Genomic DNA, 26,246 nt, shown 5'->3' with positions numbered 1-26,246 from the left:
AATCCCAGAAACTGTGGCTGCTTTGGATCTTGGTGGAACCACTGGGCCAGAAAAACATTTTTCATACCTGTCTCCCTTCTTTCAGCCTTCACAAAATACAGCTCCCCAAAGCCAGGGACTACTGCTCATGGAGGCTTCAGCTCTCTACAGGGTTGTAAAGATACACTTCAGTTGTCAGCAATAAACCTAGATTAGGCTTGGACTGTTATTATAAACATATATTTCTAGAAGTTTTATTTCTATTCTCCTGCAGGAGAATTTCAAGAGCAGTTACACCAAAGGGGTTAAAGACTACCAAAAACAAACAAACAAACAAACTTTTTACTTGCTTAGAAATAAAGAAATGTGCAGTGGCCGTATTATGAATTGTTTTATTGCCATTTGACATTTTGTAATACATTGCTACCATTCCAGTCTTTAATATGTAGACTAAAAAAATAAATGTAGACTAAAAAATAAAGATCTAAAAGTACACAGTATTAGTTTAACCCATAATCAATAAAGCAATTGACTCAAAGTATGCTACATAGGCACTTTACAAAACAGGAAAAAGTATTTTAAATCCATGTTTCAAGGATAGTTAAATTCCAAAGGTTACTTCCAACAAATTCAACTACCCATAAGAACTGCTAGTTTGACTGTTTTCAAACGTAAGTTCACTGAGAGATTCTGTGTATGGATGTACTTACATATAATATTTCAAAGCAATAATGCTCTCTTGTGCTTGTTGAGACATTACAAATAATATATTCTTTGTTTGAAGAAGATGTGTGCAATACTCAATGCAAAAATTTTTTGTTTTCTTTTGTTTTTGTCTAACATAAGTATAACCAAATACGTACACTATTTACAGGGTGTTACAAAGTTAATAAGGCTGGTTATTTTTCAAAGTCTGACCCATTGTACAAACAGGACACACACAGAAAAAAGAAAATTGTGGATATTCCCATAGAAGTCCCTATCTAAGTATTTTGCAAAAATGTCCTAGTTAATTGAACACTCCATTGAACTTCCAAACTGAAGCAGAAGTTACTTTTAAAGTTGTTCCACTCTAGCCACAGAGGATTTCTAGCATGGAGCTGTGTCTGGAGAAGAAACAAGTATTTGACTGGCCTCTGGACAATCTGAAATTTCCCATGGGTGTTAACATCTGCATGACTGTGCACGCTGTATATTCATCTACACATACATAATGAGAGAACATCTTTTAGCAAGAAAAAGGAAACATTTCTAATAATGTATTTTCTTTAGGAAAACTAAAGGATATATACAGTGTGTGTGTGTGTGTGTGTATACATATACAAACCCAACAACAAAACAAATGTCAGCATACACAAATATGAGTTCAGTATCGTTTTAGACCTCAAAACCTAATGAAAAATCCAGGTATCCTGAGACAGGTATGTACTGTGCATCTAGTTTACCAACACCAGTGTACTGCTGGAGTACAATTAGAAAAGCACTACCTGTATTTATCAACAGTTACAGAGATAAAATACATATAGCAATGCATTAACTTGAGAAACTCTGGTTTTCATAACACTAAACAATAACGGTGCAAAATATGCATACAATGCTGGCAGACATACCCATAAAGTAGATGTAAATAAGAAGTACAGTAACAATATGTAAAAGTTACTGATTTCACTATTTAAATGAAAATAAATGAAAGATACTTTCCTTTCTCAAATATCATGCTTAATCATGATTTGTATACTCACTTTCAAGCAATTGTCTTACACACGTACATATATATATTACATTGACAATGAATTAATAAAAGAAAAAAAAAAACACTATTTTCTTATGAATTTCTCTGGCTAAAAGCAGATAAATGAAACTGGGTTGATTTCTCCCCCCCCCCCCCCCCCCCCATTAGGGTATTCTTATAAATGAAATATGATTACTATAAATTCTTGTTAACATGTTTACTTTTTGCCGCTAAAAGAATAGCAGTTCTGGTAGCTGCTGACTTCATTAAAAACAAACAAACAAAGAAACAACCTCAAAACTTGATGCATTTACTAAAACCCAGGAAAAACTACCCAAAAAGACACAGAAGATAGCAACTTTCTCAGTGGACATACAATTAGGTGATTGGTTCAACTGAAAGAAGAATATTTATTTTAAAGTGGATTCCTAAACAACAACAAAAGTTTGACATTTAGAAACTGGAATATATATATATATATATTATTTATTTACAATCTACAGAGATGATAAGCATTATGAAATACATAATTATGGGAACAAGACAGAATCAATACTCATTTCTTAAAATAAAATAAAATAAAGATTGTTTAGTGATGATGCTTACAAAGGTAGGCCAAAGATTGAGGCTCTACTTTCAAATTAAAATGTCAATTTTCTTCCAGGATGAACACTATGGCAACTTAAATGTTACTTGGCCCTTAACCCTCCTTTTCTAGTTGTTAAATCTCCTATAGACTACCCAGAATTACAGCAGTCAGCATTTGGTAACATACGTTAACATCCTTGAATTTATTCCCAGATCCTTTAATTTATTCCCAGAAGAATTACACTTGTCTTGGGTGAAAAAGCAAAAATTACATATAGAATGCTTTCCCTAAACCAAGCCAGTGCAACACATTCTCATAAAAATGGGCTGCATAATCTGTTGCAGCAGAGGTAAAGATTTCACAAGCTATGGGTGTTACACTTCTTGTAAATCACCACTCTTGGCCATCTCTTCCCATCATCTCTAAGTCTAAGAGTTTATAAAAGGATAAACATAGTGTGGACAATTGTGTTGTTTATTTTTTTTTTTTTTAAGTTTGCGCATTGCATAAAGAATATATACACCTTATTACCACCTTGTTACCAATCAGGAGAAATAGCTGTAGTCATGAACGTATGTACATTTACAATTTATGAATGAGCTTCTTATATGCCCATCCAATGTTATTAGAGGCCAAGATTTCTGTCTGATGCACACTCATGAATCAATAGGTGAAAAATCTGGTCCAGGGAGTGGCTCATAACTATTTGTCCCTCAGTAGTTGCCAACGTCAATTACCTCCAGCTTTCAAGAGCAAAACAAAGTAGACAATTGCCATGTTATACAGGAGATTGTTTTGGCATATTTGTATTTGTACAATTGCCAATGAGATAAAAAAAAGTGATACAGCCAATTACAGTAATGTGTGCATGCAGCAACTTTTATCCTCTAGGTTGTGTAATTTGTTCTATTATACAGGATTAGTAGCTCTATTCAGCCAAGAGCTGACTTGCATCATAGTAAAGAAATAAAATAAAATAATAATAAATATTCATGTGGGCAAATCTCACATCAAGATCTGAGCTCACAGCAGTGAATGACAGCACAGTTCAGACCACATCACCATCACACGGGGTCTGTGGCACCAACCTAGGCATCACCAGGTTATGGCTTCTGTGTACTTCTGATGTCTGAACAAGCAGAAACTGAAACATTTTTGGCACTTCTGCCTGGAGCAGGAGTTACCCTAGCCAATACTGCCTGTCTGAATAAAACACATTGAAAACTATGAGATTCTGACTGGAATAGCAATTCTATAAATCATGACTCATTCTTATGCATTAGGTCATCCTAGACAGAAAGGTTAAGTTATATTTTTTTTTATTTCTACACAAAAAGATTAAAGTCCCACTGCTTCCAACAAATACTAAGGAGTGTAAACTTCAAAGCACAAAGGAGAAATTGTTACTGAAGTGTTCATTATTGCATGTTTTTGTCACAGTTTAAGGAAAACATTCTATATTTGTGATTTGAATGGTAATTTATATGATTACATATGACTACATATACACATCTTAAAACTAAAATATATGTGCAGACATATATTTCTGTGGATATATAAAAATACTTATTTTCTTAGCAAAGTTAAAGTCTGTGTAAAAACATTAAGAATACTGAAAAAGGTAGGAGCCCTAATTCCTCCTTTGGAGAAAAGTTACAAGTCCCCTAGATTTCCTATGTAAAGAACACTCTTTGCAAGAGTACATCTTCTTCTGAATCATCACTTCATTGTGGATTAATATATTTCTTGAAAATTTCATAAATAATTAGACAATATGCAAAAATTTGGCTGTGAAGTGATTGCTATAGCATAACTATAGATGGTTGTTATACAAAAAATAAATTTTACTCAGGCAGTATATGCCCTGCTCTAATGGAATGTGTAGCTAGCTACTGCTACAAGTAAAACTATTTCAGAATATATTTTTTGCTTTAATATGTTCACACATGAAACCTCATTTAGGGGCATTTCCTCTGAAAATACTTGGGCTGAAAGAACAGCCAAATGCATATATGTATTTTTATGGGCCCTCTAAAACTCAGTACAGTTTTAAAAAATATATCTGTAACACTTATGGCCACCTCACAAGAAAGAACTGAAATGCTATACAGACCAGTATGACCAAAAGAAGGGAAATGGTGGACAAAGACATTAAAACCCCAAACCATATTTCAACTTAAAATACAGACATTTCCAGTTAAACATAACAACATTGTCTCATCCTCACACTATGTAGACCTGCTAGTATAATACTGTACAAGAACATACACAGCTTTGAAAAACTCTGAAATGCAGAGGTGCAATAATGTGAAACATCCACTAGACAATCTGAAATTCAATCTAAATATAATGGCAACTGAAAAAGGGTAAAACATCACCTCATATGCCATACATGTACTCCCTCCAAAAGAATATGACAATGGACTACTTAAGATGTGGCTGAGTTTACTGTGATTACAAGCAAACGTTTATAGATGCAGTCTGTAGCCATTAGGCACAGTTCAGAGATGAGTTTTAATCCTTCAACCTCGCTTACATTATATCCTTGAAACAATAATGTCATTGTTCTCAGAAGTTATGATGTTGACAGGAAAGAAAAAAAAAAAAAAAAAAGTATTATCAGTGCAAAGAGCCCCATATGAAGTGCATGCTCATTATAAAGCCTAGTTTATCCAGGCTTTTATTCCTTCCACAAGAACATATCCCATGTAGTGTACAAGTGAAGCCATTCTCTCTGAACAAGACATTCGTTTTGAAGCTGCTGGCTGTGTATGCCTATTGTGTGGCCGAAAAAGACAAATCAAAATGAACCTGATTCCAGTGTAAAATTCCCAAGGAAGACTCCTGTTCTACTAGCATAAGGCTGGAGTGCACAGATTCCAGAAATGCTTTTCGGAAGTCATTTTGCAATGGCAATAGAGAATATATATAGGGTATTTCTTTTTTTTTTTTCTTGTATCCTGAGTAAAGTTCTTTTTTTTTTTTTTTAATATATATATATATATATTTATTTATTTTTCATTTATCAAAGGCCCAGGCACATACTGCTATAGTGCAGTTAGACTTTGTCACACAGTCCCAGTGTTCTAAAAGCCATTATTTGATTGTTTTCCTCATTCTTCTCCAGCTGCTGGTGGTGGTTGGCAGAGCTTGTATAATCTGACAAAAAAAAAAAAGCAGTCATTACTCTGGGAGCTTGGTCATTATTAAAAGGAAGGAAAATGTAAGGAATATGAAGGTAAATTTAAGGAATACAAATTGGAATACAAATTAAGTCTTCTGCAAAACAAAATGTACTGAATTTAGTTTAGTAACATTGTTATAAAAACCAGTAAAATTTTATTCATGAGCATGAAATTGACATTGACAGTGATATTATTAAAACACACATCTATAAGTAATCTTATAAAGATATCCCAGTTTAGTCAAGTTTTCATAATACTACACCATAAGACCCCTGAAAGCCAAATTTCACTAATCCAATTACCAGTTGTTGCTGTGAATCTGTAATTTGGAAAAGCTGCATGGTTAATGCAATTGCCTCCACTTTGGTGTTGTGTTGGCATTGAATCTGAACTCAGTCTAACACAGTTTCCTATAAAAATTTTGTTATTCAGTCTTGATGCCCAAGAACCCAAGACAGTTCTCAGACACACAACGTCATTGTGAAGACTTTGTGCTCTTACCAATGCATTTATAAAGGCTTCTGAATTTCTATTAAAGCCCGTTTCATGGACTTAGTTGTTAGCAAGTGTTAGAAATGGTATACTTATGTTAGGAATACTGAAAGTGGCAGTCTTTCTGATCTCAGGCTCATTAAAAGAGGCATCTCTGTTCTATAAGTATAACCAGCATACAGTATCTCCCCTACAATAACAGCAATTAAAACCAGCAGTAGACATGATCTCCTTTGGAGCTTATATATTTTCCTCATGGAAAGGAATATCACCAAAGGCGTATCACGGAAGTATCACAAAGTAAAGAGACTGAGTTCAGTGTGGCAAGCAGAAAAAAAAAAAAAGCATCAGAAACCAAATGAAGAGACAATGATACAGCATGTGCATTAATACTTACCATGAAAAGTACTTGATACGGAAATGCTAACACAAAATAAATAACAGACTTGGTAGGTCTGGCTACAAGCAGGGTTATGAATCATCATCCACTGTCCTGGTGGCTAGAGATATTTAAGATGTTTGGCATACCTGAGTTTTCCAAGCATATTTTGCCAATTTGCCTCCTAAACATCACATTAATTTATATCACCAGATTTTAACTAATCGGGAATTTCAAAATCATACCACAAATCAAAGAAAACAAAAACCTGGTCATGTGGCTGAGCTCCACAAACAATTCAAGATCAACAGGCTGGTGCTTTCTTGGCATGACACTGCCACTGAAGGTATTTGAAGCACTGTCTGTATGGCTACCCTTTGAGAGTTGCAGGTCGTTTCAATATCGAGACACATCTTGTCAGATAAAGCATCTTGTGGCTATGCAAAAGCAGGGCAGGATAGCTGCTGTTCTCTGATTTCATTTTCCATGCAAGCTAAAACCCTTGGGACACTGACAACACACCACTGTGGTGGGCTACATAACTTTTATCTGAAGTCTCACTGGAAGCGATTAGCAATAAGTACTGTTTCTGGATAGTAAGAATGGGGAGCACCACTTCTGCCAGACAGCAATTGCAAACCTGCTTTCAAATCTCCAGCATAATGCATTCTGAAGATCTTTGGATTCTTCCCCACTGTCATATGGAAGATTCAGAAACATGGTTATTTAAGGTCACATAAGTGTTGATGCAGATGCCAATATATTTGTTAGGGGCTATATATAAGCCAACAGACATCACTCCTGTTTGTACACCAAGGAGAAAATGAGACGCCCTGATCTTTATGCAGCCAGGTACACAGAGAAAGGTAAAACAAGGCTTATTTGCGTTATTTGTTTCTATCAGCATAATAAAGTAGTAAAACTCAAAGCTAACGAAAGACAGATAGAACGACTGTCAGAATCTTATAAAGTCAGTAATTGTGACAGGGTTAGCTCCTGATGAGGTTTTTGCAAAATCTAACTTCTGTGGTACAGTGTGCAGAAAAGCTCAGCCTCAGGTACCAAGGTCTGTGCCTTCTTCAGGTTAAATGGTAATCATTAAGGTCACCTGCCTTCAGAGCAGGTAACACGGGAATTCTGAAGCAAACCAGAAATGATGCTGCATAAATCCCTAAAGATGGTATTGATCACAGACTGTTCTGGGTCAATATATATGGAGCAACTGTCTGAGATGGTATAAACAGATCAGCTGAGAAAAGACAGAAAAGTGGCAACTTCAGAGGACTGAGAACACTGTCAAGAACACTTAAATGAAGTGTTCTTGACACTTCACTTTAATGTGAAATGTCACCACACTTTAATGGCCAGCCTATAGGCAGAGTATCAAAGAATTGCAAAACACAGTATTATTGTGCTAATGACTATTCTGACATACTTGACTTCTCTCTTTATTAATACATTAAATGTCACAAGCCCTGAGGCCAGTGAGATATTCCAATGACATCGCTGTTGCTGCTTACTTGTGTGTTGGATTCATCCATCTGTTCTATGTTCTTGGAGCCATCTCATAATTTTCCTTCAACTTTTCATTGCTATATTGTGAGAGCATCAACCAGAAAGTGGTGATCTTTTCTCAACTGATGCAAAGCCAATAAATGTCTCACGGCCAACTGCTTCTATTTTTCCTTTTTTAGAACATAGATTTTCCCTTAATGACAAAAAGCTCTGTATCTTGATATATGCTTTCTCATTTATAGGTGAGAAAAGAATGAAACCTGATTTGAGATAACTCTCTCCAGAATTTTGTCATGAAGAAGGAGTATCATTAAAGCCAAAATCGTGTTGTTCAAAGAAAAGACTACAAGCAGCTTTTACTGCATAAAATACTATTTTACTGCCTTAGGTTCCCCCAGTGCAAGACAGTTGGTCAGACACCTGTGGTCCTGGATTACCTCCAAGCTAATTACTACCATGAAAAGGGATTCCCTCATCTACCAGTAAGGTCAATGACTTTATTGCTGACGATTTTGATCTAGAATCAGTACTTTTGTTGGACCTTATTTCATCTACCTGCCTGTAGATTTTGATGGAGAGCTGTCTTTTTGCAGCAGATTGCTGCAAATGCTGTTTTTCAGCATTGAGCTTGCTGGTTGAAACTACTGAAATTTTTATAATGGCATAAATGGACAAAAAGTGCTGGTACTGGTGCTAACGTTATTTGTTGACTCAGCGAAACATTAAAAGTGTTCTTGATATTTATTAATACCCATGGTCACTGCCAAAGTTTTGGTGGCCAGTGTGACTGGTTGCCTTGGTCTATCTTCTGTGGTTTGCATGGAAGTAGAGCATTAGTCCTGTTTGAATAAGCCTTTATATTATTGGTTTGTTTGTTTGTTTTCTAGCCATTGTTAATTACAGTCACTCAAGCCCAAGATAACCTGTACTGCTATTACATGTTTTCCTTTTCTTAACATGGATCACAAATATGGATCATCTACCCTATCTGAAGGTTAAATCTAAATTGGATCTGTTTGAAAAATGTCTGTAAATAAATACATGTATGTACAGCTTGAATTCTTAGAGTTTATATGAGAATTAGATTTCCTTCAATGATTTGTGAGGCTCAAAATACTTTTCAGAAAGCAGCTGTAATGGGTTTATATGGCAAGATTTTAGTGGCAGGGGGCTGCAGGGGTGGCCTCTGTGAGGAGAGTCCAGCAGCTGCCCCATCTTAGATATGGGCCAGTTTCAGCTGGCTCCAAAGGGACTCGCCACTGGCCAGAGCCAAGCCAGTAAGTGATGTTGTGTGTGCCTCTGTGAGAGCAGATATAAAAAAATGAAAAGAACGGCTGTGAAATAGCAGGTGGGAGAGTGAGGAATGAGAACCAGTCCTACAGACCCCCAGGTCAGTGCAGCAGGAGGGCAGGAGGTGCTCCAGGCAAGCAGCAGCAGTTGGAGGTGGAGTAGGCTTTCCCCCTGCAGCCCATGGGTCCCACATGGAGCAGATCTCCATGCTGCAGCCCATGAAGGGGCCCCCGGTGGAGCAGGCGGATGTGGTCTGGAGGAGGCTGCGCCCATGGAGAGCCCCCGCAGGAGCAGGCCCCAGGACATAGAAGAGGGTGGATGGGGGTGTTTTTGTGTTTTTGTTTGTTTTTGTCATTACTTTAATTAAATTTATTACCTATTATTAACAAACTAGTCTCCCTATGTTGAGTCTTTGTTGCCCATGACAATAACTGTTGAGTGATCTCCCTGTGCTTATCTTTCCCCTCGAACCCTTTGTATTGTATTTTCTACCCCTTTCCCTTTGAGGAGGGGAGTGAGAGAGTATTTGTGGTGGAGCTCAGCTGCCCAGCTGAGTAAAACCACCACAGCAGTTAAAACACGAATAAATATTTCCTAGAAGACTACTTAGCCCCTCAACTGTCAGGTTCTGTCTCACTGCCGTAGGTGCCAGAGGGAGTTGGAGGAGTCCATCTACTCTATTCTTTATGGGGCAAGCACGACACATATATGCCCTAACAAATGCTGCTATGCAGATTTTACTCATTATTTACTTGCACACTTTCACTTTAGGTATGCTCCCTTTCTAGAATCAGATCCAGCATGGTCAAGGCACAATGTGCAGTTACTTGTTATAAACAAATTATGAACAGTTGTCTGATTCTCTACTGGAAGAAACAGGGACATCTCAGAAAAGGGAAGCAAAGTGCATGAGAAAAAAAGTTCCCAAGTACTACTGGTCAGAATCCAGAAGACAGTCTCTCTGTGAGGTTTTGGATAGTACATACATTCATTCAAATGGTTATCTGTATAAGGTATTACTAATTCACTGTTTCCTTACTGAAATTTTAGTACCACAGTGAGTCTATAATGTATTCCGCATATCTGTTTAGTTCATTCAATGTGCTATCATTAGTCAACAACAAAAAAGTTTTAAATTGGTAGAATAAAAAGTTTAAATTGGATTAATAAAATCACTAAGATAAAATTCAAAACATTGTTTTGTTATTTTTATTTAAAAGTATCATGCTTGTTAAGAAACATTTCAGGTACCTACAATCCATCACAGAATTAAAAAGATGGATAAATATAGAACACACGCATTTTTCATTCTAATGGATGTTTCAGAAAGTGACAAAGAAAGATTACATCATCTGTAAAAGCAACTATAACATGGTTTTGCTGAGATATTGCAGTACAGTATTACATTAAAATAGTGTAATGGATTTCGTTTGAATATTTCCACAAAAACCACTAAATATCACAAATGATGAAGGACTTAACCCAGTGTTTTCATAATTAACATGAACCAGATTTCATTTTTTTTTCTAAAATGCACAGGTTTCAAAATGCTACATAGCCTAAACTTCTGCAACTAATTACTTTAATTAAAACTATATGTCTGAGAATGTAATTGACTCTATGTACATTAAAAGCAAAATCTTACAATTTACTACACAATGTAGTAAATAGTTATTGTCTGTCCTCTTTGAAGCTGAATTTGGCACAAACTAGGTCATGATCTAGTATACAATCAGTTACCTTGGAACAGATTGTGGCGTTCGATCCCTCACTCCTAAATTCTTGGCTGTGTTTTGTACTCTTGCACCCTGTGGAAAAAAAAAAAAAAAAAAAAAAAAAAAAAAAAAAAAAAAAGTAACAAGTTTGTTTAATTAATTGCAGCTCAAGTTGGAAAGTTCTCTGAACTCTCTAGATGAATTTAACACTTGATTATAACTAATCAATACATATTGTCAATGTCCCAGAATAACTCTCCTCTTTGGAAGTGACTATCAAGTTATGTCATTACTTAAAAATATATACAAACAAAAATGCGTGAAACCAATAATTTGCATCCAAAACTGAGCTGCACTGGTAACATGATTTTTCCCTAGTTTAATAGGGAAAAGACCATCAAATACCAAAAGTCTACAGCTAAAGAGGGAGCTAAATCCAGTCTCTAAATTCTCAGCATACAGGACAGAAAACAGGAGGTGTAAACTGTAGGAGAAGAAAAAAAAAAATACTTAAATGAGGCACCAAGTAAGAATACAAAGGATAAAAAAAAAAAAACAACAACACTGGAATAGATGGCTTGGAAAGCACTGTTCATCTCTTCCCTCCAGCATGTCAACCACACCACACAGCTTGGTGTCATCAGCAAACTTGCTGACTGTGTGCCCAATCCCATTGTTCATGTAACCAACAAAGACGTTAAGCAGCACCAGTCCGAATACTGACCCCGTAGGGACACCACTTCTCACTGATCTCCACTTGGATATTGAACATTGACTGCAACTATTTGAGTGTGTCCATCCAGCCAACTCCTTACTCACCAAACAGTCCATCTGTCAAATCCATGTTTCTCCAACTTAGAGACAAGGATATCATGCAGGACAGTGACAAATACTTTATATAAGTAAAGCTGATGGTTAAAAAGTTGGACAGGATGAGTTCAGACCCTCATCACCTTCAATGTCCTTTCCTCAGTCCCATAATGTAAAATTTTATCATAATAAAAAAAAATACCATGACAGACTGCTAGTGGCTGAGATTGGTATACGATTAACATAACTGAGAGCAAAAATATACATATAAATGGGAAAACTATCAAAATTAATCACAAGTTGATCCTGAACTTCAGTGCTGTGACTACCTCTAAGAAAAAAAAAAAAAAAAAAAAAGCCCGTTTTTACTTACATCACTCACTAGATAAATTTTAGTATCTTGCTCACATAATAAATCAAATGTGTTGATTTAAAAAGGAGCCTAGCTTTATACAACCATGTAATTTATAGTTTAGCAGGAGTACAAATCAGACCTTCCTTACAACCATCAGATTCTTACTTCTTTTGAAGAAAAGCACACAAGAATTTCTATCAACTTCCTACATGCCATCTCCTAGTTTCTATTGAGCACTATTACACCATTTTTATTTCAATATACTGCTAATTTATAGTCCTCCCCTATTATTCTAATACCTGTAACAATGTAAATATTGACACTGTTTGTCTCATGTATGTATAAAAGACTGTTCTGTTTCGTGGCAGAATGCTTTTCTCTGTGTACCAGTACTGCCAGACCGCTCATGAAAGATGTCATTAGCTCTGGGGAAATGCTACCATTAATCTGGACTCTTTTATAGGAACAAGTATTCTTATTGCCATGAGAAAAAAATAATAGGTTTATTTTCAAGCTACACACTAATTTAAGGATGGCAAAAACCAGTAACATAAAGAAAATAGATTCTCTTTATGGCACACTCAAAGAGCTCTAAATCAGCATCATTCTGATGAGAACTATTCAAAATGCGGTGCTATTATCATACTTCTGAGGAAAGTAATCTGGAGAGGCATGGAAAAATTCCTCACTCACTTAAAAGATAACACAATTTCTGCTAGCCTTTTCTGCTCATCAGCTTTTTAGTTACCTTTCTTTCCTATACCCCTGTGCCCTCCTGCAGTTCCTTTTCTAGGCCTCTCCATCTTTGACACTTTTTGGTGTATCCTGAAGACACACTTATGTCAGTGTGCTTTATGTAGTGTTTTATAGGTACAGGTGTTTATGTGAATACACATACATGAGTAAATAAAGTTTGTAAATGGTGGTTGTGATGTTAAAAATAAATTTTTTTGACAAAACATCAATTTAGACTGAATCAGCAAATGAAAAAGAGGAAGTCACTTAACTAAAACCATCCCACACACCCAAGCACATACCAACTCTCATAAGTTGGTCTCTTTTCTTTAGTTCTTGCAGAACAGGTGCTTGCAAATACCTAATTATAACTGACAAGGGCAATTACTTCAAAAATTGTTCCAATACAGTCAGGGCTATTACAAGTCTTTTTAAACATGACCATGACCTCATTCAATTTAAAAGAAAAACACACTTCTTGAGGTCATCCATTCAATTGGGTGTCTCCAGTTATTCAGTACTAGTGCCCCAAACTGGAAAAGATACCACTTTCTGGAAGAGAGAATATGCCTATGTGTAAAGTTGATGCTGCTAGGAACTAACGTTATTGGCTTCTCCAGAATACCAGATGAAATAGATGTCCTTTCATTTGTACCCCCATCTGGTTAGTCTCTCTTTATTCAAAAAATAAAATAAAATAAAATAAAATAAAATAAAATAAAATAAAATAAAATAAAATAAAATAAAATAAAATAAAATAAAATAAAATAAAATAAAATAAAATAAAATAAAATAAAATAAAATAAAATAAAAAAAAAATCAGGTTGTAAATGGGATATCAAAAGTCTTTCATAGATATATACACGCTAAGACAAGATACATGCATTGTCTTTACCTAGATGTTCCACAACAAACCCCAAGAAGTTTTTTTGTTATTGTTTCTTTTTTCCGTCTCCAAGTTTTATGGTCTGCATTACACTCCTGACAGCTAAATCCTACAGATGCTTTAAGCATTAAATCCAGAACGTTTCTAGAAAACACAATGGAGTGCTGTTGGAATTACTCCAAAACATTTAGAATTTAATGGAGGGTTATATTTCTACTACAGAACTCCAAGACTGATTTAAAATTACAACAGAAGATTATTACTCTATTAAATGCCATAGCAGTTTCCTGCAAGAGGAAGGATGTGTGAACAAATTCTGGCTTGATATACCAGCAGACTTTTACAGTGTCTGTGGGTGGTATTGAGATATTGGTATCTTTAACAGCTATTGATCACCTGCTGTTTTACTTCAGAGAATGTAGGCCCACTACAGGCTTTTTTCTACATCTCTTTTTGAGCAAGTCTTAGTACAGCTATAGCAGCTCTGAACCATTAGCAAGTTGCTTACATTTTGTCTTTCATTTTCATTTAGTGGGTTGCAGAATACCCACATATGAATCAGCATTTCTGATAACTTTCTAGAACTGTACATTGAAAATGTGCTGTTTGACAGAACACAAGCAGACATAATCACAACTCTATGTCCAGGTTCTTTCATTGTAAAATACCCAAACCTGATTTTTGTTTAGAACTTCAGGGGTAAACACATCAACATATAAATGCATGTTTATCCTTGTACAGCATTAGCTTCTTTTAATGTCGAGTTAAAGGTACAATTCCTAACAGACCTACATGACTCAAGAACCTTGAGGGTATTTATACACTTCAAAACTTAGTTTATGTACTAAATAAAGTGAAAGCCAGATACAAACAAGAATGTGTCTAATTATTCAGATGTACCCACGTTAGGCAGCAAATCTTACATATAAGATAAAAAAAAAAAAAAAATCTATGGCTTGAGATTTATCTCAACTAATATAGAAATATCTACATGATTGCTTTAACAAACCAAAGGTGTGGCCAGGAATACATATTCTTCTATGATGAGTTAGAAATACCATACAGTTGTTTAATCATTTCCATAACTAAACTGTGATTTCTGCACAGAATATATATCAGAACTTATGAAAATAATGAAACTAGATACAAATTAAAAGCCAGATATAATTAATCTTGTTTTATCTGTGATTAATTATTCCAGTATTATATTATCTTTTTTCCTTTTAATTCAATGTTGAATTTGTCTCTCTTTGACTTCTGCATCCTCTGTCTTGCTATGCCTTTGTCATACAGTTGAAAGTTACCACAGGCTGAGATATATGTTCCACATGCACACATACTGATTAAGCCCCCACCCACTCAACCTCTCTTTGATCAACTGAATAGGTTGAGCTCTTTAATCTTCACTTCATAAGGCTTGTCTAACAACCTCTGGACCATTCATGCTCCTCCTCTGAACTCTTTCCAAGACTCCAATCATGCTTTTGAAAGCATTTATCTGATAACAAGATATTCTAGGAGCTGTTCCATTATAGGGTAGAGTGTAATCTCCATGTGCAGTTGATATTTCCTTTAAATCCAGCATTTTTTGGTCATGCCTTTGCACTAAGAGGTCACGTTGAGCTGGTTATCCATTCACAACAGCTTCTAAATCCTAATATTCTCTTATGACAAACATGAAATACACAATTTGAAACAAGCACAATGTCCTTGGAAATCTTGCCTGCAAAGTTAAGAACCGCAGTATTTATCTTCCACTCCCATCCTGCCCTTTCCCTTCATTCAGAATAAGTAATTTTATTAACGATAGCTAATGGTCTTACGTTATTTTTATGGATGATAATTATTATAATAAAGATTCTCAGACTACTCTGAGTAACCATATCAGTTACTATACAAAAACCTTCAGTAAAATCATAACCCTGTAAAAATTATTAACCATTTACACATGCACAGAAAGCAAGCATCTGGTTAAAAACAGCCTGTTCCATCATGAAAAAACAAACAAACAAAAAACCTTTGAGTCAAAATTCAAAGAAGAGAATAAAACAAAATCAAAACACAGCAAAAATACCAAGCTAAGAAAACTCACACAGACAGTAACATAATGATAAGATGGGGGTTATAGTTGTTTGGTCAAGGATTGCTAGGAAACAGCAAAGTATTACCCACAGAGAGTGCCTTACCTGTTTGCGCATGACATCTGTAGCTTGCATGATATAGCGAGGTGGGAGCCCATGGCTCCGGGCCAGAATGATTGCCTGCTCCAGGGTAACGCTCAGGGTGCAGCTGCAAGAGAAAACTGAGGTCAGCCATCTGCTAGTAATAGTGTACTACAAATAATTGCCATACACTAATATAATTTAAGAATAATTTTATTTTTAAAAAAGTTATAAATAAAAAGAATAGACAGTAGACCTGCCCCCTAGTACTCCCAAATACTCTAAACCTTGCAAGTATTAGCCTGGACACAAAAAGTTTATTAAATGCAAAGATTTTGAGCATAATGTTACTGCTGAGTTTCAACCAAAGGCATTTGCATTTTTTGTTTATTAAAAAAATAAAATAAAAAAATCCCACAACGCTAACTATGGCTTGGCAAGCACATGATAGAGTGACAACCCAAATAGAAGAAAATTTTTTAATTGCAGAAATCCTTTTCCAGTTGACTCTCACGGAAGTTCTCTCAGCATCTGCTGCAGACCCCAGCTTTGGTGCCAGGGTCCTGATCTGTTGCCATGAACTGAGCTTGGGTATTCTCATGGCATGTTGTTACAGTGTAGTTTAAATAAAGAGATATTTACGCTTTCAGAAAAGAAAAGAAATGAATTCCTTCAAATAAATTGTCCTCTCCTACTTTGCCATCTTTTTCAAGTAAACACTTGAGGACAAAAACCTCTCCTGGGTACCACATCCTAGTGAAAAGGCTGTAATTGCTTTGTCAGAGCAACCAGGAAACTTTCAGAGCCAAAGATCTTTGCTGTAGGAAAACCTGTCATTGCGGCAGACAAGAAGGAGTAAGGAAAGTCACTTTGGACATGCCAACTGCCTTCAGTTGTCATGGTGAGAACAAGGAAGGATAGGCAGCTTCTCACACAATCAAACCAAAGCTATAGAAGACTTCAAGATAAAGGCAACAACACTGAGTAGGAATAGTCAGGTACTTTGTGAAAAGCACAACACGTCTGAGGGCTGCTACCATCCAAGTGCTGAGAATGGCTGCGTTTTGTACCAGTAAGCAGCTTGATGATTTTTCTCTTCACAGCCAAACAACAAGAATCAAATCCCTTTGAGCAGAAATATGAGGTGCATAGAAAATGATCCCACCTCAGCAGAACCTGACAAAAGCTGCATACTTCAAGTTCAAGTAATAAAAACTAAGACACATGGTTCAAACATACTTTTGAGCAGCCTTTTGGCAAAATCCTGACTAAAAGATTCTGCATAGCTTATATTATGCACACAGAACAGACAATATGTTTCAATCAAACACTCGTTTTGCTGAGCAGAAGATCTGTAGGAGGAAAAATGTGTCTGCACTTATTTTCTTACTGAAAAAAAAAGTCCACCATCCTGACATGTTTTAAAAACCAATAAGCAAATTTATGGACTGTAAAAAAAGTTTCCCAGTGTTTAGTGCAAAAGATATTTAATTTGATCTTTATCTTTATTAATGGTCTTTTGTTTAAAAAAAAAAAAAAGTATAAACTAAATGAGTTTCTTTGGTAATGCAATATTTTTTATTCCCTGGTTTCTTGTATATACTTACACCAAAGTTAACTCAGAGCAAAAGTCTATTGATCTTTTCTGTTATATGTTTGATTAAGGTGCATAACAGTTAAACATTAGACTAGGAATTCTCCATGTCATGTTTTCATCTTGTCTTTGAAAGGTTAAGTATTGCATAAATAAAGTACATGCCCATAATACTTACAGCACTAAAATCTGAAACATCTAACTTTCAAGAACAGACTGCAAAGGAAGCTTTGTCCTATTTAAAACTGGAAAAAGCAAAAGTAGCTGAAAACTAATTTGACAGATGTAATCTATGCCAGGCAAAAGTCTCTCTGTAGGTGTAATGGAGGTTAATGGGCTCAAAGTACAGCTTTCAACCAAACAATTATTGCCAACTTTCCCATAAATCCCATCTTCCTGGAACCCAAAAGACTGAAAGAACAAAAAAATCATGTTCTCCATGCATGAATCAAAACTAACAAAGGAACACTGTGAATTCTATGGATTATAATGAAGGTCAGCTAGAAGAATTAGACACAAACACTAATCTTGTAATTGGAAAAGACTGCCAAACTGTTCCCTATCCCAAACCTGAAGAAATGGCCACTGATCATGGATATTATGAGTTACCTATATTTTGATAATGCCAACCACAATTCAGAAACAAGGTTGCCAAACGTGCAAAGACATAACGAAAGTGAGGAAAAACATGGACAAATTATTGTAATGAAGATTTCTTTAATATGCTACTCTGATAGTCTGTTTATGTTTCATGATTATACTGTAGTTATTGCCAAACGCTGAAGAGCTCACCTCAAGGCACAAAAATAATAATTCTAAAAATAATATTAGCGTGTTATTAGAAATTAGCAGTGAAGACACTTAAGATGACAGCAATGATGTTAACTATTAGCACACCTCTTTAATAAAAGATTTTATATTCAAGGTTAAATTCTACAGTAATGCTGGTTAGATACATCCACTATATCTTTTAAAAACATTTTAATATACTTTAAAAAGTAAAAATGTCAAAATAAGACCAGTGGCATGATTTCATTTCATTATAATATTTCATCAGAGATTGATAGATTTTGTTTCTCTTGAAGCATGTAAAAGGTCTGAGGAATGGCAGCCCTAAAACCAGAATTTAAATAAAAATGATTGTGTATGGCTTTTGTCCTGTAGTTATGACATAAGTATACTACTTTCTAAATACAACAAAAACAACACTGAAATAGCTTTGTTTTGGTTGTAAAGTAAATCAATAAAACATTGTCCTCCTATAAAACGGATCATAAACCTTTCCACAGGGTTATGCTGAACTGACTCATGAGTAGATGAACATTTACATGCTGGTGCTTTCTCCAAGCTTTTAAAGTATAGTTTTTGAGTCACTACATATTCATTATCACAAATCATACTGTTCTGGAAACCAGCTGTAGAAGAAACTAATCCACACACAAAACATCAGATGGTAAGATGGAAGAGTCATAACTGGAGGTACCTCAGGAATAAGACTGCCAAGCACACAGAGATTATCCAAATGTAAATTTAAACCAATACAACTTGTACAATTTTATGAAAAAGTTTGAAAGCTGGGAATTCCTAATATGGTAAGACTGTCCTGGTAGTCTAGGCAAGGTTCAGTATCAAGGACTATCAGCAAATACATGCAATGTATAGTAATTCACCCTTCTCCCCCATTTCGAGAGCTAATAAGGAGATGGCATTAAAGTTTACAAAACAATTTGGAAGCATTTCTGACCATCACAAGTATCTGGTCATTTGCATGCACTCAGCCCAGCCAAACCAAACAAGGAAAATATCAGTTTAAGAAAAAAGAAAAAGAAAAAAAAACTAACTCCTTCCAATGCTCTCCTAACATTCTGTTACAGAAAGCATAAATTCCAAATCCATACCTATTTACACTGTAAACAAATCAAAATCTGCTTTCACTCCCTCTTTTTTCCTATTATCCCTTCTTTTATGTCAGAAAAAAAAAAAAAAAAAAAAAAAAGACCCAAATTCATTATCTCAGAATTCATGTCAGTCAGAATCAGAAATTCCCTGCCTTGACAGATCACAGCAGCATCACAGCACAGGCATTTGGCTTTTCCAGTGCAACTGGGCTGAGAGTTCCTCATTTCACCCATTTGGTTTCCAAGGGGGAACAGAAGGGGCTGCAGCTGCTCCCAGCCCCTGTCTGCTATCTCCTGTCTCTCTTCAGTCATAGTAATATTGATTTGAAGATTGCATACAAACTTTCAAGTATCTTCTGTATCAGACCATTCTGAATAAAAGATGTTAAACCATTTTCTATCACCAATAGTCCCCAGCAGAAGAATTCATTTGTGGTGTGTTTTTTTTTTTTCTTTTTTTTCTTTTTTTTTTTTTTTTTGGTTGGTTGTTTATGGGATTTGATTTTTACAAAAGCAAATCTACTGGATAGACATACACTGAAAAACTGAGTCGTAAAAGAGGAAAACAGAAAAATTTAGAGAAATGGATTATTTCATGACAGATTATTTAATGTCACCTGAAAGGAAAAATACTCAGTTCATTTATACCACCTACAGAGCTGCCACCAAGTGAAGTGTATATCTATGTTACCAGAGTTGAAAGAATTTAAATCATTCAGTTCATTCTCAGGTTTCAAATAGGATTCCAGCCATCCCACATCCAAAGATGCATCAGAGCATCTCTCAGAAAAATGCCTAAACAGAAAAGATGAAGTAAAATGAACTGGTTTAGTAGTTACCACATCAGTTACTGCAGAGATGTCAAAATGAATTATGCTCTGGCTATGTGAACAGAAAAGGAAAAGGATGCATGTGTGCTTAGTCTAATTAAAATTTAAAGCTCCTACTCAACATGTAATTTAATGTCATTGTTATACTTTTAATTAATTTTCTTTCTATACATCATAAGCTAATTACACCCACCTTTTAAGCCAGTTACACTATTAAGTATGGACTTGTTTCCGTTGTCATTTAAATTAATGCTTATATAGCAGCTATTATTTTAGGGATAATTCTCTATAATTACTAATGATGGCTGGGTAATGTATACTAATTTTGATGAGGAACCCAAAGAAGGAAATAGACCATGATAAACTAAAAAGGAAGGGAAATGCTCAGGATTATCGGTAATAAGCATAAAATCTGTAGATATGTCTAGCTGAAGACTCTTTATTTATTATCTTAGACTCAGATTTCTAAGCTGGTGTTATTGTGGGACTATGACTCCATACAGGCAAAATTTGAAGTTTCAGTTTTCTATGCCCATACACTGAAACTCTGGTGAACAGAAATTTATTTTTCTCACAGGGAGAGGAAAGTTCAGCCAGCCAATAGGCATTAGAGATAAAATGTGCATGAAGTTCTGTACAATAAACTATGATACTGCAATTTACAATTACAATAAAACTTTACTGGAGTTCAGGACTTATGTTCAGTCCCTTTATGAACCTTATAATGAAGCTGAGATGTTCCCAGCGTGGATAGATCACTGCTCCAAAATCAGGCTTGGACTGAGAGCATCCAATGAAGGTTTGTTCAAAACTTCTCATATTCTGCCAACATATAGCAAGACATTACCCTGTATGTGAAATATATTTGTTCCATTATGATGGCTCAGTAATAATAAACAATGCTTCAAAAAGTGACTCTGCGGAAAATACTACTATGCCAAAAAGAAATGAATAGTTCATAATTAAAGGAATGTCTGCCTCTTAGCTATTAAGCATCAGCATGTACAAGGTTCCTTCACGAGAGGCACCACTGTGATTAAGCAGTTGTGCAAACCTCAAAATAAATATATCCCAACTCCTTTGTTGGGCATACATCAACCATACCACAAGAAGATAATCAAAACCAGCTCTAACAGGTATTTTCAAACACAATTTATCAACAAAGTCCTGACTTGCTGAAGTAGATCACACAGGCTTAATCAAGCCAAGGAATCAGTCCTGGGAGGTAAGTATACATCAGCCATGTTTTAGACCTAATCATGGTTAATGGCTTCTTTTGTAGTTTACAAATATAGTTTTAATCAGGTTTACTAAATTCAACATTAGTCTTAATCCTGAAGCATGAAACATGCAGTAAGTAATGATGACTTTTTCTGTAGTTTATTTGGGAGATCACTATCTTCCAGTACATTTCGAGGAGTAACATGAGACTGTTCTACCGTTAAGATAGAGAGCTTTCTGAACAATAATGAAAAAAAAAGCACTCCTTTTCACCACACATCTGTCAGATTTTAAAAGCTACACAGAACATCTTTTCAGAAACACTCTTCATCTAAGGTCTTGCTACCTTTAATCAACTGGAAATGTTGCAAGAGGTCAATTATACCATTAATTACGTTTTTGTTTAATGAAAGAACAGCATTTCCAGAAGATTCAAAGTATCCCATGCCTTTTGGTTGCTTATTCTTAGTGATAATTCAAAAAAAAATAAAAAATAAAAAATAATCTAAAAACAAATGAAAACCAAACTTCAGACATTTCTCTTGTTCTGTACAGAACATCTTTCACTTTAAAGGTTTCTTCCTAAGTAGGCAAGTAAACCAATTTGCTGGAAAATTTGAATTTATTTCTTGTCTTGTAAGATTTTGGGTTATTCAGTTAACTCTTCCACCTCAGAATTAAAATAATAAAATAATAGTAATAATAGTAATAATAGTAATAATAGTAATAATAGTAATAATAGTAATAATAGTAATAATAGTAATAATAAATATTTGGATTATTTTGATTAAGTTTTTAATGCTAGATTGTTCTAGACAATTTGTTCAACTTTTGCTGTAATATTTTTTTTGTATGGAAGAATGAGATTCTCCCAAAGACCTGGATTGCAAGTAAGGCAATACTGCAGTAACTGAAGAGCAAGAGGATGTTTCTACATAGCAAAGTGATCATGTTGTGTATCAGCTCTATTGTTAAATGTCTATCCTGGTCTATAACATTACAAGGAATCCAAAAAGAAAAAAGAACACATTGAAATCCATATTAGTAACAAGTTAGATCCATCTATCTGTCTCATTGCATTTCTCTGCATTTTCAGATTGCATTTTAAACAGAATTTAAAATATGTAAGTGAACCCATAACTATAGTCCTTCACATACATATTAGAGATGAACAAAGCAAAAACATATAAGGTTGCCTATGAAAGGCATATACGGATCAAAATAAAATGATTATCACTGTAGAAACAATTTATTTGTGCTAAATGTCTTGTCTATATTATCTTAAGATAAATTTCTGCATATTGATCACACGAACTGTTTGCAAATATTAACCAGCATGATGAAATACTCTACTATCGTAAACAATTTTAGGAAAACAGAAATTTTGTTTATGTTTAAGTAGGCAAAGTATCACAAACATACACTAATTGCAGACAGGCATAATAAAACTGCAGTTAAAAAAAAAAAAATCTTTGCTAAATGGAAAGTTAGCAGGACTAAAAGCAAAAGATGGAGAGAAGCAAGAATTAGTTCATCAGCTCACGCTGACAGACACCTAAAAGTATCCTATTGGTCCCCGAAAACCTTCTTACTGTGGAGCTCAGGAGTTATATCTGCAAAACTTCAAGTAGATTTCTTTTTTCTGGCACAGAGTCATTTAGCTCAGAACTAAATTCCTACTAAAACTAACTAAATAAATAAATAAAAATCTGAAATAATCTAAAAGAAAGAATTCTTATCATAGAATGTCTACAATATGAAGTCAGCGTCCAGGGTTCCTATTTTTCACCATGTTTTATCTGATTCAAAAAAAGGCAGCTGGCCACAATGGACAGCTTATGGTGTTACTCTGCTTCACTGCGTGGAAGATGGAGCCAGTTTAGCTGGTTTTTGGGATCTGTGTCAGCTGCAAGAGACAGCATAATCAACGCTTGGCAAAACCTGCCTCATCATTCAGCTGAGTGCCTGCCAGCCAGAACCCCACCGCTTGAAGGATGGCAACGCTAAGAGACTTTCTGAAGGGGAAATTAAAATTCAGAGAAAATAAGACAGTGATTTTTCTGGTGGTTCATCAAGATTATAAAAGACTTCTCTCAATCCTTCAGGAAATGCAAAATTTTAAACAAGCATGGGATTTGTTTCATTTGGATGCTTTAAATGATTCCTTTGAGCCTGTAAGGCCTATGGTCCCTGAATAGGCTTCTGCAGCTGCTGCACCTAATTTCATTTTGGCATGGAAAGAGGCTAGGGCATGTCTGTGCTCTATAGTCTGCTCTTCTCCTTCAAGCAGGAGCTAACATCATGATTCAATAAAATTTAAAAGTGCCTTTCATCACCTACATTTGTACACAGTGATTACAACTTCAAACAGAATGAATACAAGACAGCAGAGCATTGTTTATGGGGCGGCAGCTGACTGGCAGGCAGAAATATAACTATGGATGACAGAAAAAAAAAAAAAAGGAAAAACAGAAATAAAAACTATTGATTTCTTAGACTACTTTAGAGTTCTCCTCCTAATGTTGAGTAACAAGGCATGTTCACTTATGACAATCCAAAAGGAGTTTGTAGTACTTACATCACTTTGGACAGAGAAGGTTAAAGAGACTTATTTTTTTCTCATCCTTGTTTATCTGGTGATTGAAATATATTTGAAAAGAAATGCTGTCTGAAATAGATATAGGATTTCAGACTCTCATATAAATTGGTAAACATATTGACATAGTAAAAATCAAAGCAAAGCAATCACTGGCAATTCAAAATCTCCAGTGTTATCTTGGATACAGGGATGAACGTGTGAACTCTGTCAAGATGTTTTAGCCTAGTGCAGTGTGAAAAGCAATTTAATATGGATCACAGAGAAGTTAGAAACCAAGAAACTGCTGATCCAGAGATCAGCAATCACTGTCAAAGCAGACAAAGCTGCTGTTTCATAGTGCTTGGCCTCTTCTGCATTGGGACAGCTAGCCAGCACTTCCCTTCAAGCTTTCTGGGATTTGCTTCCAGTTAGGAGAGGAAAGGTGACATCAACCCCCATTGTCAATCCATGACACCTAAGTTAAGAAAACACTGAAAAGGCTCTCCAATCAGTTCAGTAGCTGACAGATAAACTGAGTGAGGGAGTTCAGGTTTAAAGTATATTAAATAATGTAAACTGACAGATGAATGGTTTGCTCAGTTCCCACTCTCCAAGAGCAAAAGATGCTGACCAGCAGAGAGCCCTGAACTCCTCCACACTCAGAGATTCCCTTTCATTAGCAACCAACTACAGAAATTAGGCTGTGTTGGATTTTTTATTTTTATTTTCTTTTGGAAGCAACCTTGCAAGGAGTTCATTATTATTCACTTTTAAGCTGTCAAGAAGACTGATACATGAAGAACATACTTTAAAAGTTAACCTGAAAGCACTATTCACATCTTTCCAACATCTGCTTGCCTAGCAGTATCAGTAGATAATAACAGTTTTCAGTTCATTAAATACCTGTAGCATAGTGCTAAAAACTTCAGTTGTGAGCTCATTGGACCTACAGAACATGGATTTCTGCAATTGGTTGCATTCCAGAACTTCATAGCATTTAGTTTCTAAGACACAGAAGGCCAGATGTATTGCTGAATACAACCAGGAAAATATATCCTCTCTTACTAAAAACAGTAACATCAACTCTAAAAAGTTAACTTACAATTTAAAGAACTTTACTTTGTATGATTATCTGCTCTGATTAAATAATATTCCGTTAAAAAAGCAGAATTAAGCCTCAGAGACTGCAGGCAACAGGCAAAATCTTCTGTGTCTATGGGACTGGATCGCATCCAGCTTTTTATTCTTCTTTTTGTCCTCCTCACAGGACTTCATGATGCTGCAAGACAGTTTCACTCTACAAAGCAGCAGCAAGGGGAGTAGGTTCAGAAAAACACAGCACAATTTAGCAGCAGAAATTTCAGGAACAAAATTCACAAGCATGCGTGCAAGTTGGAGACAAAACAAGCTTTCTATCTGGGCAAAGGCAATTTCAGAGTGCCAAAAAGCAGAGGATATTTAGAACTGGACTGCAGAGATATGGCCTAGGGAGGCCAAAAAGACAAAACAACAATGTTGAATACAATTTGAAATGCTAAGGAAAGACTTTTCCATTCATCCTGTTTGTACGTACAACAGTAATTTCAGGAAATTGTTATTTCTTGAAAAGAAAAAAATAGCTTCTTCAAAATCTGTCACTTCAAATAAAAGCACAAGAGTCCCTTCCAATCTCTAAATATATGAGTTTTCTCCAGAACTTTCAAAAATTCAAAGCAAAAACTCTTTGAGTACCTATAAAATCTTAAGGAATACCTTCCTTAAGGAAGGCCTATCTTAAAATGTCTGTGATAATGTCAAGAGTTGATGGTTTTTTCCTCTGAACAGATGGTAGCCACAAAGGTAATATTATTGCACAAATGAAGTAATGGTATCTTGTACAAAAGCTCAAACAGACTCTTCTGTAAAGCAAAACTAGTCATGTTTTACAGAAAAGTGTTTTCCACATTTACTTTACGTAAATGGTGATCTTGAGCCCTTTAACATTGACATGGAAAGCCACACGTAAAATATTTAAACTCCATTCCCATTGCTTGTAATAGTGTCTTGAAATCCAGTGTGTGTTGGCTTTCTAATATTTTGTGTTTTTTAAATACACTTAACTAGACATCTAAAAGTTTTAACCTTTGAATTAGCCCTAGTTTTGAGCAGAAATCTCATGAATAATTCCTTCTCATCTAAGAATTGCTCATTTTTTCAATCAAGCATGCCACCAGTTATTCAGCTACTAAATAATTCTGAATGATTGTGATCCATGCACTGCAGATTAATACTTTATTGGGACTATTAAAATTGCTCTGACTT

The 26,246-nt window shown here is 35.3% G+C and overlaps 1 protein-coding gene across 1 annotated transcript in view; it reads right to left on the bottom strand.

Annotated features, from left to right (window-relative positions):
• Positions 1 to 357: 357 nt before the first annotated feature.
• PREX2 (phosphatidylinositol-3,4,5-trisphosphate dependent Rac exchange factor 2) overlaps positions 358 to 26,246 on the bottom strand; it is a 183,181-nt gene continuing 157,292 nt past the window's right edge. The window contains exons 39-41 of the mRNA XM_084512072.1: positions 15,849 to 15,951; positions 10,902 to 10,969; positions 358 to 5,459 (exon numbers count right to left, since the gene is read on the bottom strand). Coding sequence (XP_084368198.1) covers positions 5,414 to 5,459; positions 10,902 to 10,969; positions 15,849 to 15,951 — 217 coding nt within the window. The 3' untranslated portion in view covers positions 358 to 5,413. The remainder of the gene's footprint in view (positions 5,460 to 10,901; positions 10,970 to 15,848; positions 15,952 to 26,246) is intronic.

The sequence above is a fragment of the Aythya ferina genome (genome assembly GCF_964211825.1).
Source record: "Aythya ferina genome assembly, chromosome: 2".
NCBI classification, from domain to species: domain Eukaryota; kingdom Metazoa; phylum Chordata; class Aves; order Anseriformes; family Anatidae; genus Aythya; species Aythya ferina.
Note: the sequence above shows the minus strand (reverse complement) of the source record. Positions and strands in the feature narration are given on the sequence as shown.